The sequence below is a fragment of the Lissotriton vulgaris genome, chromosome 6 (genome assembly GCF_964263255.1).
Source record: "Lissotriton vulgaris chromosome 6, aLisVul1.2, whole genome shotgun sequence".
NCBI classification, from domain to species: Eukaryota; Metazoa; Chordata; class Amphibia; order Caudata; family Salamandridae; genus Lissotriton; species Lissotriton vulgaris.
Window position 1 is genome coordinate 1,051,204,727 of NC_141694.1, and position 19,523 is coordinate 1,051,224,249.

General features: G+C 46.6%; 1 protein-coding gene across 1 annotated transcript in view; it reads right to left on the reverse strand.

Annotated features, from left to right (window-relative positions):
• The window catches only part of SPRTN (SprT-like N-terminal domain), a 277,952-nt gene that overhangs the window by 172,659 nt on the left and 85,770 nt on the right, over nt 1–19,523 (reverse strand). Inside the window, exon 3 of the mRNA XM_086927114.1 lies at nt 6,289–6,417. Coding sequence (XP_086783240.1) covers nt 6,289–6,417 — 129 coding nt within the window. The remainder of the gene's footprint in view (nt 1–6,288; nt 6,418–19,523) is intronic.

A 19,523-nucleotide genomic window follows, 5' to 3' on the forward strand; every position in this document is an offset into this window, starting at 1 on the left:
CTAGTCTTGGGATTATTTTAAAGCCAGGCCATCCTGAACCTGTTGTTTTAGGCGAGTTACCTATTTTTGCTATTCTAGATAATTGCAATGATCCTATTTTGTGCAATGTTTTGGAAAAATACAAAGCTGTTTTTGATGAGAGAATTGGTTTGGTAAAAGACTTTTAGCATACCATAAAATTAAAGGAGAAAGTTTGCCCTGTCATTCAGAAAGTTTGCCCTGTTCCTTTGTCAGTTAAACAAGATTTGAGGAAACACATTGAGTCTTTGATTGCACAGGACATTATTTGTCCTGTGGAATCATCGGAATGGGTTTCTGCTGCCGTTGTAGCACGGAAACCATCTGGAGAGATTAGTTTGTGTGCAGACCTTCGAGTTCTTAATCGCAACATTGTTGTTGACGTGCATCCTCTTCCAAAGATTCATTGCAGGTGATTGGGTTATTATCAAAAAACCTGTAAAAATTTCTAAAGGTCAATCCAAATTTTCTACTCCTGTTAAAGTTGTAAAGATTTCTCGTGCAGCAGCTCTTTTGCATGAAAGGGGTTGGTGGAACAAGAATGCCCTCATTAAGGTTACTGATGAACAAGCCAAAATCATTTGTTCCAACAAACAGGATTCAGGTTTCTCTGATGATTTGGATTCTGATTGGTTTGGTGTTGGTGAAACTTCTATGCCTTCACCTGTTCCTATTAATACTCCTGTGAGTATTTCTTCTGATTCTTCTTCTCTGTTAGCTGGTGGTGATTCAACAAGAAATGTGTCACTCCCTGTGTTTCAACCTGTTTTAAATGCTGATGGCAAGGGGGATGGTGTGGGTGTTGGTCGTAGGGTTAGAACTGTTCCTGTTAGATTTCGTGACTACGTGCTGAATTAGTATTTTCTTTTATTTATTTCTTCTTTCTTCTTTTCTTTTCTTTTATTTTATTAGGGGAAGGATGTGTAGTATGTATGTATTGTACTGTTTATGTAATTACTAGGTTGCTTTAAGGAATGTCTCTGTTATGTTCTATCTCATGTTCTTAGAATTGTATGATGTGATGTTATTCTCATTCTGAGCCTGTACTCTCAAGTTACTGGTCGTGGGTTATTTACTCTACGATTAAATTTTAAACTTAAACATATTTATTCTTGCCTACTTGGATTTATTCATATGAAGAATCTTACTACAGAGACGGCACAGAGAAAAAAAAGCATGGCTGATTATCAGCGCCGCGCGCCTCTCTGCAGACTCCCCCTGCATTCCAGAGAGGCGGGCAACGCGATCCGCTCTGCATGCAATGCTGTAGAGACAAGACCTGGCCGCGCGCACAACGTTATCCTATGGGGAAACGCTGCGCGCGGCCAGGTCTGGTCTCACTTCGGTGTTCACAGACTGCTGAGACGCTGACAATAGTTCTCTGGCGAGAACGCACTTTCAGCGCGTTACTAGCCGAGACCTAAAAGGTGGCCTCCGGTTCGGACTTTTCTGATCTGTGTAGTATTAGCCAAAGGTAAATTGGTGGGAGATTTCTGGAGGGAATGTAAAAATCAAGTTTAGTACAAAGAATCCTACGGCCAGTATATTGTAAAGCCCTGTGCGCATGACAAAGTAGTTGAAATGTAGCCCTTTTTCGAAAGGAAAGCCAGTGAAGAGTTTTTAGACAAGCAGAGGCTGAGCTTTATTTGTCTCCATAGCCACCATATTCTGAATAACCTGTGATCGAGTTAAAAGGTGCTTGGCCATCGTCATATAGAGAGCATTTCCCATAGTTGGTTTGCTATTTACCAGAGCTTGGACTACGGTACGGCGCCAATCTACCGAGCTCCAATGATTGTTCTAAGTTTGAGCAAGCCATAAAATTTGCCACTAGTGGCAATGACCTGCTCCTGCATAGACAAGGACTTGTCAATCAGAAGACCCACGTTTTTAGCAACTTTCTTTGGCTTAGTAGTAGGGCATAAAGAGAATGGCCACCATAAAATATCCCAAATCTGCTGAGCACCTCCAAATAGCAGAATCTCAGATTTCTCTACATTTAACTTTAAACAATGTGTTCTCATCCAGTTGGCCATCTCTGCGAGGCAGTCCGAAATATTCTGTTGGGTGTCATCATTCTTCTTCCCTATGGAGATGACAGAGTGTCACCGGCATAAGAGCAAATCTGAAATCCCCACTTGCGAATCAACTTTGCAAGGGAAGTAATGTAAACATTAAACAGGGTGGGGCTGAATGAGGGGCCTTGTGGCACCCCAAAGTTAGAGCTATTGAGAGAGGATATGACTGTATTCAGGTGAACGGTTAGTCCGTTTATCAAAGGAACAGCCAAACCAATGTAATATAGACAAGTAGAGCCCTACCTTGTGGAGTTTATTGATCAATTGGCAATATGAAGCAGTGTCAAATGCTGTAGAAAGATCAGGGGACTGTGTGCTTCATTATGGTGCTGCAGAAATAGGGGAAATTATGTAGTCAGGTGGTGTACACCCCCAAAATGCTAACCGGACCTCTGGTCTGTACAGCTAAGAAAGCTTTAGGCCATTTTTAAAAATGGCAGAATAGAAGGTTCTGGGTAGAAAAGGTGACACAAAGACCATTTAACCCCAGCCAGACAGAGGGTCCACTTTGGGAGACAAAGACAACTCCAGACTCCCTTAGACTAGAGGAACTAGTCCCCTGCAGTCCACAGGTGTGAGAAGTTGGCCTGATACAAGGTGGTTCCAGAATTGGAAACATCATATATCAGTCCAAACAACCCTTATGGTGTCTGGTTGTAAGTCAACATTATTAGACAAGCTATCCTAGGGGTAGCATGGACCAAGCAGCCTTAAAGGCTTAACTCAAGAGGTCGTGTTAAGCGAGCTGTTTTACCAATCACAATCCTGTAATATCAAATGAAAGGACACCACACAAGTATATATTATAAAAATATATGTATTTATTACTAGAATAATCCCCAGTACTCTTTATGAGCAAAGGGGCACAAGCGTTTAAACAAAAGCACAGTATAACATATGAAAGTTGCACAATTATGGATGAGGCCGGGTGGCCACTCAAACCATATATTAAGAAAGTGGTATAAGAGATACCAATCGAACAGTGGTCAGGCCTAAGGCCTAGTGCCTGGGGAATCGCTGGGACTGGTCGGGACTAGCAATGCTGAAGTCGGGAAAAGCCCGCGGGACCTGGGTGCAGCGCTAAAATCACACGCAGACACCAATGCAATGTCAATGGTGCGTAAAAGTTAGAAAGTTACTGTTTAAGGAGACTTCCGCTTAACCTAGAAGGATGAAACTTAAGACACGTACACTAGAGGTGTGTACCAGTGAGGGAACACCGGCGTTGTGGAGTTACCTCACCCACAGGAAGCGGGTGCATAGGGTCGAAGTTGTGTCGGGTTTCGTCACGCAGGTTGTTGGTGCTTGAAGCTGAAGATGCTGCAGGCGTCGTGAAGGAGAAGTGGGTGGATCGGAGTTGTAGAGTACCTGAAAGCAGAGGGGACAGAGTCTGGGTCACTCAGCAGTGACCAGGGTGGAACCAGGACGGAACCAGGCAATGTCGGGCGCAATCAGGTGGTTGTCTAGGAGCTTCTCTCCGCTGCCACGTGGGCTCTAGGGCATCTGCGACGTCCTGGAGCGGTTCACGAGATGTCCCACGAAGGCTCTCGCCGTCGGCGGTGTCGGCTTCAGGATTGGAGCAAACAACACTCGGCAAGAGCAATCCACGCAGGACTGGAAGATTGCTTCTCACTCAGACCAGGAGGGTCAGAGCGGGTGCTCCTTTTCAGCGGAGCGGGTGCAAGTCTGGAGCAACCAGAATCACAAGTCGGATTTCAAGTTTCGTCAGCACAGGGGCCACAAGCCAGCGGGCAAGTGACCGGGCCAACGCGTTGAGCCAAAAGATGTAGAAGGGCCCCACGCAGCACTCGGTGAGTGTAGAGGGGTGAGCTTCGGTGCAAGAGTGGCTCAGGGCTGGGGCTTCTCAAACCCCGATGTACAGCTTTGAGGGTCACTCGTGGGCTACACGGTCAGCATCTCGTGGTCTTTCCAAGATGGCGGGCCCCACGCTTCCGGTCGCCTCCACGGGTCTCAGCTCTGCAGGGACTGTGGATCGGGCTGTTTGAAGGCAGGCACGCTTGGTCTTGTCGATCTCTGTCGCTCGAGTTCCAGCGGGAACTACAACAAAGCAAACGTCGAGGTGCTGGATGGTGCCTGTTTGCACAGGGTGGTCACTCCTTGACCACAAGGGAGATTCTTCAGTCTTCTACGTCGAGTAGGATGTCGAAGGGTCCAGAGTTTCGTTTCTTATGTTTCATCAGGATAATCTGAGTGCGTTGGCACTGCTCCCATTCTTATACCAATCTAGGGGGGCTGGATTACCTGCTAGGTCCCCTCCTATGGGTGGGACCCAGGAAGGGGGTGGTTACACGCCTTTCCCTTTGTCCAGGTCGCGCTGGGACTGGGGCTGGTGTGCCCCAGAACCGGTTTGACTGGATTATGCAAGGGGAAGCCTTGTGCTCCCCAGGCACTGTCTGGTTTCTTTCAAACCTCCCTGCTACAATCCACTATCTCCTGTCTGGGGTGGTGTGACACCTCCCTGTGACAGGAAATCCTTTGTCCAGGCCTCCTTGGCTGAGTTTCGGTCAGCAGCAGGAGGTCAGACCCGTGTCTGTGGCAGAAGCATCAATTTTGTGGACCTGAGGCTCTTTTTAAAATGCACCGCGTTTTAGCAAAGTAGCATGTCGTCCCCCTCTAGAGGGGTAGAATGCTATCCCCGTCGACAGGACTGTCGAGGGGACAGTATTCCAAATCGTATGACACCTTACACGACATGTTTTGATAAAGCCAAACCAAAGTTAACATATAACAGCGAGGATTATAATGCACTTAATAGTATATGGTATGGCATTATCCCGGAACAGCTTAGGGAATTGGTCCCGACAGGTAGAAAGGAGAAAGCTCTCTCTGGACAGAAGGCTTGGAGGAGCCTTAGGCACATGCAGGTGGTACTAATCTTGCAGTAAAGGAGGAGAGGGTAGGCAGAAGGGGCCCTATAGCGCGAGTCTTAATTTAAGAGAAGGCAAGTCTTGCAATGTGCATAGTGTGCAGAGCGGGGCTAGTGTGCATCTTCACTAAGCTTTACCTTTGGTGAAGCTTCCATGGACACCCCTCAATTACATGCAACATAATATAATGGCCCAAATGACTTCGAACCTTATCACATTTCTAATCACTGATTAGAGGATAATTATTACATCTGAATGGGCAAAATCATACATATGCAGATTTGAAAAGAGAGCAGAAAATGAATGACTCCAGACAGTGGCAACGGAAAGGTCTATTACTCTATTGTATTTGAGCATCTGAGGTGTTTGTTTTATTATATTATATGATGAACTCAATGTATCGAAACCGTGTGCTAAGGAAGATGATATGCAGAGGAAATATACATGTGGGCAGACAGGTAACCCCCATATATGTTTGTCTGTTTTTATTACAGCATTGGCAGCACAGTGTCTCTTGCAGTGGCATTCAAATTGAGTTGCCCTGAGGAAATTGCCTGATTTAAACCACGGCAATGAAACATGTCGGCTGTAAGTAGGGTGTGAAGTGATAGGTAGTCTTCACACTCTCCTTTTTTATGTTTAAGTGTTTTACTGTTAGCAACAAAGAAGGGAACATAAGTAAAGTTTAACGTCCTGGTTACGCAGTATCTTGTATGTTTAAACGTTTAATGTTGTGAGTTTTTGTTACATATAAGTTGTGTTCACTGCACCATGCACTGTCTTTCTACTTTGGGTTTGAGACACGTTTCCGTTAAAGCTTGATGGCACCAAGGATGATAACAGGGCCATCCTGGTGAGTACCAGCAAGGGGTCACATTGGTGGTGCGCCCGTGAGGTGCCATCTCGCTCTTCACATATTTTTTGTCCGTTCAAAGTGTATGTGAGTCCTGTGATGTTTCTTATTGTTTAGATCAGAGCTAGGTTGCTTCTTATTTAAGCAATAGATTGAGACGTCGTGAGTATCCCTAGACTTAGGAACTCCCTGGTGTGATCTATGAGTAACCAGTGATGTCTATATATCAATAGATAAATATTGCGGTGAGAACTGGGACTTGTTTTGTCTGATGACTCTTTGAGTGGAGGGCGTCCTGGTTCTGTCTTTCCCTCTAGACTCCAATTTTTCGTTTGCACATGCTTTAATTGGAACCAAGACCCACTGAGGAAGGACCACAATACGTAACATGCTAATAAAGGCAGCGGTTTTCTCTCAAATACAGCGTATTTATTCAATTCACAATACTTACTGAAATCTTAGCTCCCGTTATACCGTTGATTCGACGCATGTGTTTACAAAACTCGTCTCCATGGGCGTCGTGGTCTCTATTGTTGTGTGTGACAAAAAGCAGGGCATGGATCATTTCATGCAGAAGGGTCTGTGGTATAAACAAAAAACAACTTGATGACTATTAAAATATTATATGAGAAAGAATGCATTTAACTGCAGCAGATGATACTGTAGGCTGCCATACTTAATATTTGCCTATTCTTTTGAAGTAGAACAAATGTAAACTACTACACGTTTTTCAGAAATGCATGGATTACTCCACTACCTACCATTTCATGGATAGAAATAAAGCATTTCTCTGTTCTTCCTTGCTCCAACCAAAATTACTAACAAGCATTTGCAATGCAATAGGTCTCGCATTTACGCGAGTTTGAGCTATTAACATTGTAAATGACAATCCCTTTTATTTATGTTTTGGTTTTTAAAACATAAAAGGCATTGTCATTTACAATGCCAATAGGTTAAACAGTTGCAAATGCAACTTATAGAATGCCCCCTTCATTTCCTTCTTCTGTGAATCTTGTATCGTAATGGTACTACTGGGCATGAAGCCCATTGCCAAGCGTGGGATACACCAGGTAGCCCCCAAGCCAGGGGTGAAAAATAAAACTATGCCTCCCTCTGCAAAAACAACAAGCATTTACAATGCAATGGTCTCAGCATTATTAAAGGTAGAGATATTGGCATTGCTCATGACATTTTTTTTATTTTTTTAAATCATAAATAAATGGCATTGTCAGTTACAATGCCAATAGCTTAATCGCTCGCAAATGCATGACCTATTGCATTTACACCCTCACAGAGCCACCCACACAAAGCCACCCACACACACATACAGAGCCACCCACAGTCACACACACACACACACACACACACACACACACACACACACACACACACACACACACACACACACACACACAGAGAGAGCCCCCCCCACACACATAAATGCAATGGTCTCAGCATTATTAAAGGTAGAGATATTGGCAGTGCTCATGACATTTTTTTTATTTTTTTAAATCATAAATAAATGGCATTGTCAGTTACAATGCCAATAGCTTAATCGCTCGCAAATGCATGACCTATTGCATTTACACCCTCACAGAGCCACCCACACAAAGCCACCCACACACACACACACACACACACACAGAGCCCCCCCCCCACACACACGGAGCCCCCCCCCCCCACACACACACAGAGCCCCCCCCCCCCCACACACACACAGAGCCCCCTACACACACACACCGGAATCCTTGAAATTAGGGTGATGATAGTGGAAGAAAAGGGACTATACCACCTACTTGTGATGCAATATATTTTGTTTTCCCTGTTGATGCTTGTCCCTACTAATGGTGCAACAGGTGTTGTTGAGCAGGGCAGTGAGGCAGCCATTGGAATGTGGTATTCGTGTATTTTACTTCCCCAGCAGCAGTGAAAGAGGCCTTTTTCCTTGCGTGCACTGGTGCACATTACGTCCTTGCTAGGCTACCGTCCCCCACGTGTGAAATTAACAGTGGAACCCCGCAGACCACAATGATGGGAAACGGCACATTCAGAAATGCTGCGGCCATTTTGGTAAAGAAGCTCCCCCCTGCAGAAACCCATCAATATATCAATAGGTCCTGGCGGCAGAAGGGAGGGGCAGAACCTGTCCCTTTTCAATTAAGACTGTTTCTGGCCTCTCTTTGTGTTTTTGCTTACATTATCCTTTGAAAAGAACAAGGCTTTTTCTGCAGTAAACACAGCTTCATTCCCGGTCAGAAGCAGGAGCGGGTGGGGGGGGTAGCCTACCTGCCCCCTGAGAACTTTACTTTCTACTTTTTCACGCCTTACATCAGTCGGTATTGTTTCAAGACCACCTCCTAGCTCAAAGGGTCGCTTGTTTTAAAACGTCCATATCCGCAGGTTCAATGCTGAGGACAGTTCTGTTGCAGCATCTCTTGGTCGCTTTCTTTGTCTATAGGTCGCCCGAGGTGTTTGGCCGTTTATTTGATTTAATGTGGAAGAATATTGAAATATTGAATATTGACTATGAATATTGAATTAGCAGGTGGATTGGACTATTCTCAATCGGGTTTTAGGCCCAAGCACAGTACCGAGACTACCTTGATGTCAGTCGCAGACGATCTACATATGTATCAGGACAATGGCTTCTCCGTGATCCTGGTACTACAATTGGCTTGGAACACAAGGCTTTAGCCTGGCTTAGGAGTTTCTTATCTAACCGGACCCAACGTGTGACCTTGGGGGCCTATCGTTCAGAGGAGGCTGAGATCTCAAAAGGGGTGCCACAGGGCTCCTGTTTGAGCCCCACCCTCTTTAATATCTATGTGGCACCCCTGGCTAACTTCATGAGAACGTATGGCTTCATTCCGGTGTCCTACGCCGACAATACTCAGCTCCTCTTCCCTTTTAAACACCTCACCACCGAGGTCAAGAACTCCTTTTCCCAGGGTATGAAGGCTGTGGCACATTGGATGTCCTCCAATTACATTCAATGCAATGTCGGTAAGACCGAAGTCATGTTGTTTGGAGAAGCTAAACTTCTGTGGACTCCGGACTAGTGGCCACAAGATCTTGGCCCAGTCCCAGAACCAAAGCAGGTCGTAAAAATCTAGGAGTCAGACTAGATCAGGAACGGTCATTAAAGCAGCATAGCAACTACGTTGTGGGTTCATGCTTCCACGGCTCCTACGGAAAGTATTCCCACTGCTCCCCGACTCAGTCAGAAAAACACTGGTGCAGGCTCTTGTCTTAAGCCGCATAGACTACTGCAATGGCCTGTTTCTGTCCGCTAATGAAGGAGTTCTGGCAAAACTCCAAGTGGTTCAGAACACTGCTGCGCGACTAGTCCTCAACGCCCCTTCCCAAACCCCTTCCAAACCTCTGCTGGCAAAACTTCATTGGCTGCCCATAAAACAGAGAACCAAATTCAAAACTTGCTGCATTATTCATAAATGCCTTAACGGTTCAGGCCCTGAATATCTAATAAACAAATTCACCCCCTATATTCCTACACGCTCCCTCAGGTCCAGTGACCAAGGCTTACTATGTGTCCCTCGGACTAAGAAGGCTAGACACGGTGGTAAGGCACTGTCTGTGGCAGGACCTTCTCTATGGAACAGTCTCCCTAGAGCTCTCAGACAATGCTCAGAACACTTACCATTTAGGAAACAACTTAAAACCTTTCTGTTTCAACTTTAACATCTATTCTAGCTAAGTTCCTATACATCTTGCGGTTATGGCTGCCAAAGCGCAGAGATACTCCTTCGGGAGTCGAATCAAGCGCTATACAAACCCGCAAATAAATAAATAAATGGTTGCACTTATACCCTTATTATGAGAGTACCCCTGGGGGTGTCCATGTGAGGCAGAGGAGAGTCCTGGTGGCACTGCTAGGAGAGACGTGTGGTACCTTCTTGAGCTGTCTTTTCAGACCCGCCTGCCTGCTGGGTATGCAGATTACTGAAGTACCAAAATATCCCGTGCGATCCGTCCTGATCACGTGCCACCAACCCTCCCCTGTCTGTGTTTTTAAATGCAGATGGCGGCTTCGGCCTGAGTCCCCTTGAACTCTGGGGAATCAATTACCTTAAAGCTGGCTTTTACGCAAAGTAATTGGAGGAAATAGTCAGAGAAAAGGAGCAGCAATTTAACAAAAATACAGTTATTCCCGCCTTTGGAAGGTGGAGATCTGCGGTTGGAAAGGAGAAGGGGAGGGGGTCTTTCATTAGAGGCGAAGGGGGAAATTTAAGGTCATTAATATTAAACTAGCTTGGACAAAAGGAGATGGCACCAGTAAATATGAATCGTTGGCATATATGCCTAGTGCAGGAGTTAAACATTCCATTGCATTTATCCTGTGTTAACTACATTAGGAAATGAGGAATTAACCTTCACGAAACTGTTCCCGTGAAATACGCTTCCAAATGTTCCTGACGCCCCATTTTCCAGCCGACTAGTCGCCATTGGTTTCTACTAGATGTAAGTAACTGTCTGCATAGAACATTGGGGGCATCTAATAATTTCCTATGGCGAAAATTACAATTGATTCAAGTAATATTTTGGATTTGGCTTTTGTGACTAACAGCGAAATTTCAAAATCTCATTTCACCAGTAGTATTCCCTTTGAAAACTCAGCTGCACAAAGATTCTGCGTTTCGCATAACACAGACACGTGAAACGGGTGCAGTGAAAACTATCTAGCGAGGTCAAACTGTAAACAAGACCAACTCGGTTTCATACAGTGGCGCACATAAGCGCACAAGCCGTATAGGGAATTTTGAACCCGTTTAACGAAGGAGGTGGAAGGCGACATACAGAGCCGTTGTCTCAATCTGCCCTGCGTCTACGACCTGGGAATGTCATATTTACAGACCGTAGCGCGTTGGTATTACGGACAAAGCACTGTCGTGTGTATGAGAGCAAAATAAACGTTTTAAAATGACGAAATAATGGAATATGTTATACGTTCGCCGATCAACCTCGCGAAGTAAAATCTACTGATATTTACATCACACACAGAACTGTTATTCACAATAAGTGCAGCGAAATTGCTACAATTGGAGCAATATGGGGTGCCAGCCTGTGGAATAATTGTGAGAGTGACAAAGTTGCTCTTTGTGCTAGAGAGGGAGGTCTAATGCTGGTTTCAAAGCGTCACGAAATCGCGCAGCTGTCACCAATCTCGGTGCCTCGTTGTAAGTCAGAGTCAGGAGGGCTTGTACAACCCGAGGTTGTTGCAGTGTCCTGCACCCGAAAACTTCCAGCTACGGAAGTCAGGTCGGTGCCACCCGGACAGGGTAACTCGCCCTTCGGACATGCACCACTGAGAGAAAATGAAGGCACTCTGTGGAGGCGCTCCGATGGAGAGGCAGGCAGGGCAGCAACCGCGACCGCCTTGGGGTGTGACATGTGATCGCAGCAACGGGCCGTGCTGCGCGGAACTACCGCTCTACATCAGCTACCATCTTCTCAGCACCGCTGGCCCCCGTCGTCGATCCACCCAGAAGGCTGTGTTGGTACCCCCAGCCGGCGAGTCTCTAAACCGTGGCAGGGGGAGCGGGAGGAAATCACAGCAGCAGACGCTGCCAACACCCAAGAGAGTAGCCCGGCTCCAAAGTCACATCAGCAGTAGTGTTCAGCCGCCATGTTGGGTCAGCGGCCACTCTCCGCCAGGATTGCGAACTCACGTCTAAGGCATTGTCAGGGCTCCGCTAAGGCTATTTAAAATAGAAAAGCAAAATGGATGCATTGCGTGTGACGGGGAGGCATGGCTTAATTTGAAGACGAGAGGAGCGCTCCACACGACCACGTTTTCCGAGGCGAGGCAGAAATGCCTCGGCGATCCACACGGTCATTTTGAGATTTGGGGGCGTGTTTTTAGCAGTTGAGTGACGGATGACGTCACGGCTTACAAACTGCAAAAAGCACGCCCCCGAATCGCAAAAAGACGGGGCTTGAACAGTGTGAGGCCCCTCTCCTCCAATGGCTGGCCTCTGTTTAGGAAGCCAGCCAATGGAGAAGAGGGGCAGGTTCAAGCCCCCATACTGCCAAAACATAAGATCTCGGACTCTGCCCATTGCTTCCGCAGTGCGACGCAGGCCGAGACCTAAAAATGAGCTCGGCAGGGCAGGTCCCAGCTGTGCCCCGCCGGGCTGCAGGCAGAAGTGTTATTAGGCAGCTGGAGGCCTGGGGACCACTGCTGTTCCGTCTGTAATGTGCCCAAGACCCCGGCAGGGGGTGGGGGGGGTGGGGGGGTGGGGGGGGATCACAAGTTCGACCGACCCCACCCTCGGAGGGTAATTGGCAGAACAAAAGTGCATTAAGGCAGATATAGCAGGGAGCCCCGTGCTGGCACCTTTTGTGTGCATGAGCTAAAGGCGGGTGGTTGTGTGTGTCAAATGCCTCTCAGACCACAGAACGCAGAGAATGCTACGTCCAAATCTGGAATCAGGAGTGCGCGTGTCTGTCTAAGTGTGCGTGCTTCATAGTAATAGTCTATGTGTCACTGCATTGTAGACTGTGTGCTACTTTAAGCATGTAACAGTTTGAGGGTATACATTACTGCGCTTGTGAGTTACGCGGTTTGCGAGTGGGTTTGTACCCAACAGTTACTGACCTTGCTGTTGTATGTGACCGACTCTGTGTCTATGCCACTGTATGCGTGTGTGTTTAACTTTGAGTGCGTACGTATGTGGAGCGCGATGCACTGTGCGTGTGCACAATGAGTGCGATGTACCATTTGTGCGCGCGCATGTGTGTGTACAGCAAGTTAGTGTATGTGGCCTACTGTGTGTGTATGTGTGTGTGCCTGCGTGTGAGCCACTGTGTTTGTGTGCCACTCTGTGCTGTGTATCTATCTATTTGTGTGTTAGTGTCCGTGCTCTGTTGTCTGCGTACCACTGTATGTGTACGTGGGTGCCGGAGTATATAGACACTCACACACACACACACACACACACACACACACACACACGCGCGAATCCTTCGTCTGTGTGCAGTGTACATCACACGTCATCTACAGTCCTGTTCCGCTTTATTTTATTTTGATTGCAGTATAAAAACAGATGTTACAGAATGTTAGATTTTGGGGTCTCTAGTTGGCACAGGTAGGTGCTTGTGACAAATAGGGACCCTTGCCTCTAGTCAGGGTAAGGGGGTATACTCCTAAAATAACCCCTGCTCACCACCTTGGTAGCTTGGTTCAAACAGACAGGCTTTTCTCAGAGACCGTGTGTAAAGCATTTGTGACTACATACAGTAACCCAGTGACAACACTACAAATGGACACCACACAAGGTTTATATTAAAAATAAGTGTTCTTTATATAGACTTAACACAAGACCACACATGACAAAAATCCACAATAATATACTTAAGATGGTAGTTCTAGCTTAGTTCAGTTCAGTTCTTAAGATGGGACACTTTGCGTCAATGTACCTTAACATTCGTTGAGCTTCCACAACAAGTAATGTTGCATGAAATGCGGCAAAGTTCCGGGCATAGAGATAAACACGTGAAGATCTTCCAGATGCGGCACGCTTCTCTGAGGATGCGAGAAGTCTCAGTTCGATGCGTCAGCAGCAGCGGCGACACCCTGGTTCAGCGATGTGACGGCAACAGCCTCAGCTGCGGCACTCTTCTCAGACGTTGATAGAGGCTTCTGCACAATGCGACTACAGTGGTGACATCCAAGATGCGACAGCAGCAGCTCCGACGGTGGAACGCTTCTCCGTGGATGGGAGGCGCTTTTCTTGATGCCGTGCAATACAACAGCTACAGCGGCGATATCCACGTACCGACGGCAGCAACAGCGACGGAGACACGCTTCTCCTTCGTTGCGAGACTCTTCTCCTGATGGGGTGCAATACGACAGCTACAGCGCCGACATTCACGATGCGACGGCAGCATCAGTGACGGCGACACGCTTCCTCTTCGTTGCGAGACGCTTCTCTCGATGCGGTGCAATAAGACAGCTACAGCTCCGACATTCAAGATGCAACGGCGGCAGCAGCAGCGACGGCAACACGCCTCTTCCTCGTTGAGTCGAGCTTCCAGCTCCTTGCGACACGCAGTCCCTCAGAAGGCCCCAAAACTGTAGCAGGCACTTCCAAAGAACTCTGGGGAGCTGGGGGTTGAAGTCTGTTGTCCCTGAGACTTCAGCAGGAGGCAAGCCCAGTTCCAAGCCCTTGGAGATCCTTCACAAGTTGAAAATAAAGCACACAAATTTCTTTCTCCTTTCTTTGGCAGTCAGGCAACCACTGCAGGCCAATCCCCCAAGCAGGACTTCAGCTTAGGGATAGTCTCTCCTCAGTTTCTTCAGGTTCCTCTCCTCAGCAAAGGTTTCTTCTTTTAGTCCAAAAGGGATCTAATCTCTTGGGATCAGGGTCCCAATATTTATACCCCAAATTCCTTTGTCCTCTGAGGGCAGAGGGACCTTTGCCCAGTCCAAACCAGTTCTGGAGCACTCTGTTTACATGACTCCTTCTTTCCTTTCACAGTGCAGGGCAGAAACATCAGACGCCCCACAGGAGGTGGAGCCAGCATTGTGGAGGGAAAGCACAGCCTTGGAGCACTTTGTTGACAGGATTCCTTCTCTTCTTTCACTGTGCAGGGCAGACACATCGGCCGCACCCCAGGAGGTGGACCAAGCATTGTGGAAGGCAGGCATATCCCTATTTAGGTCCAGGTGCAACTCCTCCCTCCCATCTAGATGCAGATCTCTCTATTCACCACTGGGCTGACTCATTCTGTCTCCTGGAATCTCCCTGCCCTGTCACTCACAAACTCCAGACAAGGAATACACAACCTAGCAGAGGCAGGCTTGGAAGGTTAGACAAGAAAATACCTACTTTCTAAAAGTGGTATTTTCAAACACAGAATGTTAAAACCAATTTCACTAAAAGATGTATGTTATCATTCTGAGTTCAGGCATACTAAACTCGAATTTGCACTATGTTCCGAGTCAGTTAGGATTATAACAATGTAATATTCTAACTGCCCATTCTGTCCTATGAAGACCAGGTACCCTTGCAATAGTGAAAAACGAAAATGGTTGTAATTCACTATTAGGACATGCCACACACACACCAGGGCATGTCCTACCGTATACTTACAATGCACCCTGCCCTTGGGCCTACCATAGGGGTGTCTGACTTTAAGAAAAGGGAATGTTTAGGGATTGGCAAGTGGGTGCACTTGTCCAGTCAGCATGACAGTACCAGACTGCACGCAGGCTCTGCAATGGCAGACCTTAGACACACTTTTAGAGGCAGCTTCTGTGGGTGGCACAACCAGTGCTGCAAGCCCACCAGGAGTATTTGGTTTACAAGCCCTGGGCACTCCTGGTGCACTGTACTAGGGTCTGACAGGTAAACCAAACCAGCCAATCATGGAACCACTGATCAACACATTAATTTTCAGTAGGGAGCACTGGCACTGTGGCACTGGACAGCAGTGGCACAGAGCCCACAGCATCTAGCAGCAGCAAATAACACGAGGCAACAGCAAAAATGAAAGACCGACGCCAATGGTGCCAGGTCTAACACAGAAGCTGTACAAAATAAAAGTATTATGAATGCTGAGCAGAGTATAAATATTTGATGTGCATGTCTGATGCAGACAAGTGCATTTTCTCTTCTGTTCGGTCTCTTCAGTGATCCAGCAGTTCAGAGACTGGTGTTGTCTGCACACAGAAGAGCACCAGGACTAGAGAGCCCGGCTGCCTCCGCGGCCGGGGCACATCACATGGCGCTTTAAATAAAGCAGCAGAGCGAGGCACAGTCCGAACAAGCACGCGAGTGGTGCGGACGTGCGCGAGCCTCGAGCTAAAAGTAAAAAATAATACATTTTTTAAAAAGGAGGCACGTCTGGCAAGCGATGCAGACCACTGGGAGGCACGCATGGGCAGGAAAGGGGAGGAAACAAGACGCGCAGCCGCGAGATGCGCTCTGTGGTGGGGGAGGGGTGGAGCGAGGCGCTTGGGAGAGCAAGCGAGAGGAAAGCTAGATGGCACCTTATTCCACGCTGTAAGGGTGCCGCGAGGAAAGCCAGATGGCGGCTGTGCGTGTGCCCGTGCCTGAAACCGCAAGCTTTAGGCCACAAGCAAAAGCTTGTGGTCGGATTTCTAAAGCCCACTCACTAAATGTCTCGCCAGAGCAGTACCTGCGCTGGCTCGGGCGAGATCCAAAAAAGGTATACCTAAAAACTTTAAAGTTACTAACATCCATTTTGGCATGCTTTAGTTTAGAAAAGATGGCATGTACATTAAATAAGGCTATTAAAAACAATTATGAAAGGATGTTTCTTGAGGAATACAGAATGATTCATCAATAGGTCCCCCAATTATAATATATCACACAGAGATTGATCAACGTTTGTACATATAATCAACTACCTTCTGAAGGATTCCATTATTTGGTGCTCAATGTCCTCACCCACTTCCGTGGCATGTTTCATCTTTCTTGAGCATATATCCAGCAACAAATAAGCGAGGAAGTAAATGTTTGAAAGCATTTTCAAACAGATCATGAAATCTCCCACCCCGTTAAATAAATGCATAATGTGACCTAATTACTTATAAGTACAGCACACAACTAACAATTTATAGTAGAATATTGTACTGCCTGGTCTGGCCAGGAGCATGGAATATTTAAACAAGCATTTGCAGTGCAATAGGCCTCGCTTTAGGAAAGTTTGAGCTATCGGTATTGTAAATGACATAGCTTTGTCATTTACAATGCCAATAGTTTTAACTTTCGCAAATGTGACACCTATAGCATTTGTACTGCAATATGTGTTGTATTTACGTGACTTAGATGTATTGATATTACAAATAACGATGGCTTTTAATTTTTTTTAAATAATACTTAAATAAAAGTTATTGTAATTTATAATGGCAATAGCTTAAACTTTTGTAAATGACTTTTGTGAAGATTATGTTCAGTGTATTTTATTGTGACGAAAATCCAAGAACAGAAGTGAAATATTAACATCTTTCTGTGATATTTGTAATAAAGCTTGAAACATTGAGATAAATATTTGAACCAGTTGTTGTTGAATGGTTGCACAGATTGATGCGGTGGTCGCACTAAGTGATGTTGTGGTTGCGACGAGTGATGCTGTGGCGTTCAGTGATGCTGTGGTATCGCATAGTGATATGTTGTGGTGCCCCTGAGTGAAGCTGTGGTGGTGCTGAGTGATGCTGTGGTGATGCGATAGATAGATAGAGTGAGGGCGATAGATAGATACAGTGAGGGCGATAGATAGATAGATGGATGGATAGGCAGATAGAAAGATAGATAAGATAGATAAGATAGACAGATAGAGGGCAATAGATAGATAGAGTGAGGGCCATAGATAGATAGATAGATGGTTGCGTGTGTGTGTGGGCTTGTGTGTGTGTGGGGGGTTGTGTGGGTGTGTGTGTGGGGGGGGGGGGGGGTTGGTGTGTGGGGTTGTGTGTGTGGGGTTGTGTGTGGGGGGTTGGGTGTGGGTGTGTGTGTGTGGGCGGGGGTTATGTGTGGGGTTGTGTGTGTGGGGGGTTGTGTGTGGAGGTGTGTGTGGGGTTGTGTGTGGAGGTGTGTGTGGGGTTGTGTGTGGGGGATTGTGTGTGTGGTTGTGTGTGTGGGGTTGTGTGTGTGGTTGTGTGTGGGGTTGTGTGTGAGGTGTGTGTGGGGAGTTGTGTGTGTGTGTGTGTGGGGGGTGTTTGGATATGTGTGTGGTTTTGTGGTTGTGTGTGTGTGTGGTTGTGTGTAGTTGTATGTGGGTTTGTGTGTGAGGGGGGTTGTGTGTGGGGGGTTGTGTGGGGGGTTGTGTGTGTGGGGGGTTGTGTGTGTGGGGGGTTGTGTGTGGGGGGGTTGTGTGTGGGGGGGTTGTGTGTGTGTGTAGGGGGTTGTGTGTAGGGGGATTGTGTGTGTGTAGGGGGATTGTGTGTGTGTAGGGGGGTTGTGTGTGTGGGGGTGTGTGTGTGGGGGGGGTTGTGTGTGTGGGGGGGTTGTGTGTGTGTGGGTGGTTGTGTGTGTGTGGGGGGTTGTGTGTGTGTGGGGGGTTGTGTGTGGGGGGGTTGTGTGTGGGGGGGTTGTGTGTGTGGTTGTGTGTGTGGGGGGTTGTGTGTGTGTGGGGGGGGGGGTTGTGTGTGTGTGTGGGGTTGTGTGTGCATGTGGGGTTGTGTGGGGTTGTGTGTGGGATTCTGTGTGTGTGGGGGGTTGTGTGTGGGAATGTGTGTGTGGGGGGGTTTGTGTGTGGGGTGTTTGTGTGTGGGGTGTTTGTGTGTGGGGTGTGTGTGTGTGGGGGTGGGTGTGGGGGGGTGTCTGGGTGTGTGTGTGGGGCGGGATGTGTGTGGGGAGGGATGCGTGTGTGTGGGGATGCGTGTGTGTGGGGTTATGTGTGTGTGGGGTTGTGTGTGAATGGGGAGACTTTTGAAAGCCTTACTATAATATTGCCAAACAAGCATTGCTAAAGCAATGCTTTCAGCGAGACCTAAAAATGCAGGTAATTGTTTAGGAAACACTGTGTCAAACTGCAAAGCATTTGTTGTCTTATTTTCTGATCTCAGCTATCTAAAACTGTGGTTGTGTACAGAGCAGCCTGCTTGAGGCCCTCCTTCCGCTTCTATGTGAGTAAAAAATCCTATGCCATCAGCTAAATAAGTGAACAATGAACCTGAACCAGTGGTAAAAGGAACAATCGAAAATAAAAATGATATACAAAACATGTTGGTAATTAGCATAATAAAAATCATATAGAAACTCAACAAAAGTCAAACTATAGGATGAGAATAAAATATATATCATAAAGCAACACGTACAGGTGTTATAAAAATAAGTACATTACATATAGATCATACAAAATACATTTAAAAATACATTCAAAGTTGTTATTGGTGCCTAAAGTGCTGGAGAAATATTAAAACTCGACGCGCGTTTCGGCAGAAAACGCCTTCCTCAGGAGTCACAGGTGATACTATTAAAAAACTGTATTTCAATGCAGTACATCAAAAGCGGATGGTATCTTCATATATTCATGAATAAAAGTCCCTCGATAAAGGCTAGTTCCTGATAGAGTCTGTAAATTTCTTGCTGTGTAGTGTAATAGGGTGACGTTGGTATCATACACAGATTATGTGTAGAGCAGCGAGATAAGTATTAAATAGACTTCGCCACAGGTATCAGTAGTTGTAGATGAAACTTATACATTCAAATTAGGTAACTCAGGATACGTGATGTCTGATATACATCAGCAGGCAGGGACGTCTAGTTCCAACAGTCATTTCATGGCTTAACGGAATAGTTAGTTAGTGGGCAGCAAGATGGTGCTGTTCCGACGATCGTGGTCTGGCAATCGGTCCTCCGCCGAAGCCAATATAAAGCAATAACTGACATCCCACACTTCAGCCTAGGACAGCAGGGGATGTGCCCGTGGGACAGCGGAGCGGCCATTTTGAATCAATCCACACAAAATAAAGGAGTGGATGTCTGCTTAAGCAGCTAATGATGCCTGGGTCTGTGGCCCATCAAAGCACAATAAATCTCTGAAGATGGAAGTGCTTATCTCCTGCAAGCAGAGCCAGGGTGAAATCTCCTCAGAGTCAAAGGATGCATATAACTATATATTTTCTCTTCTTTAGAGATGATTTATGTCAGGAAAGGGCAGTTATTTAACAAACTGGCGGATCATGATGAATTGGAT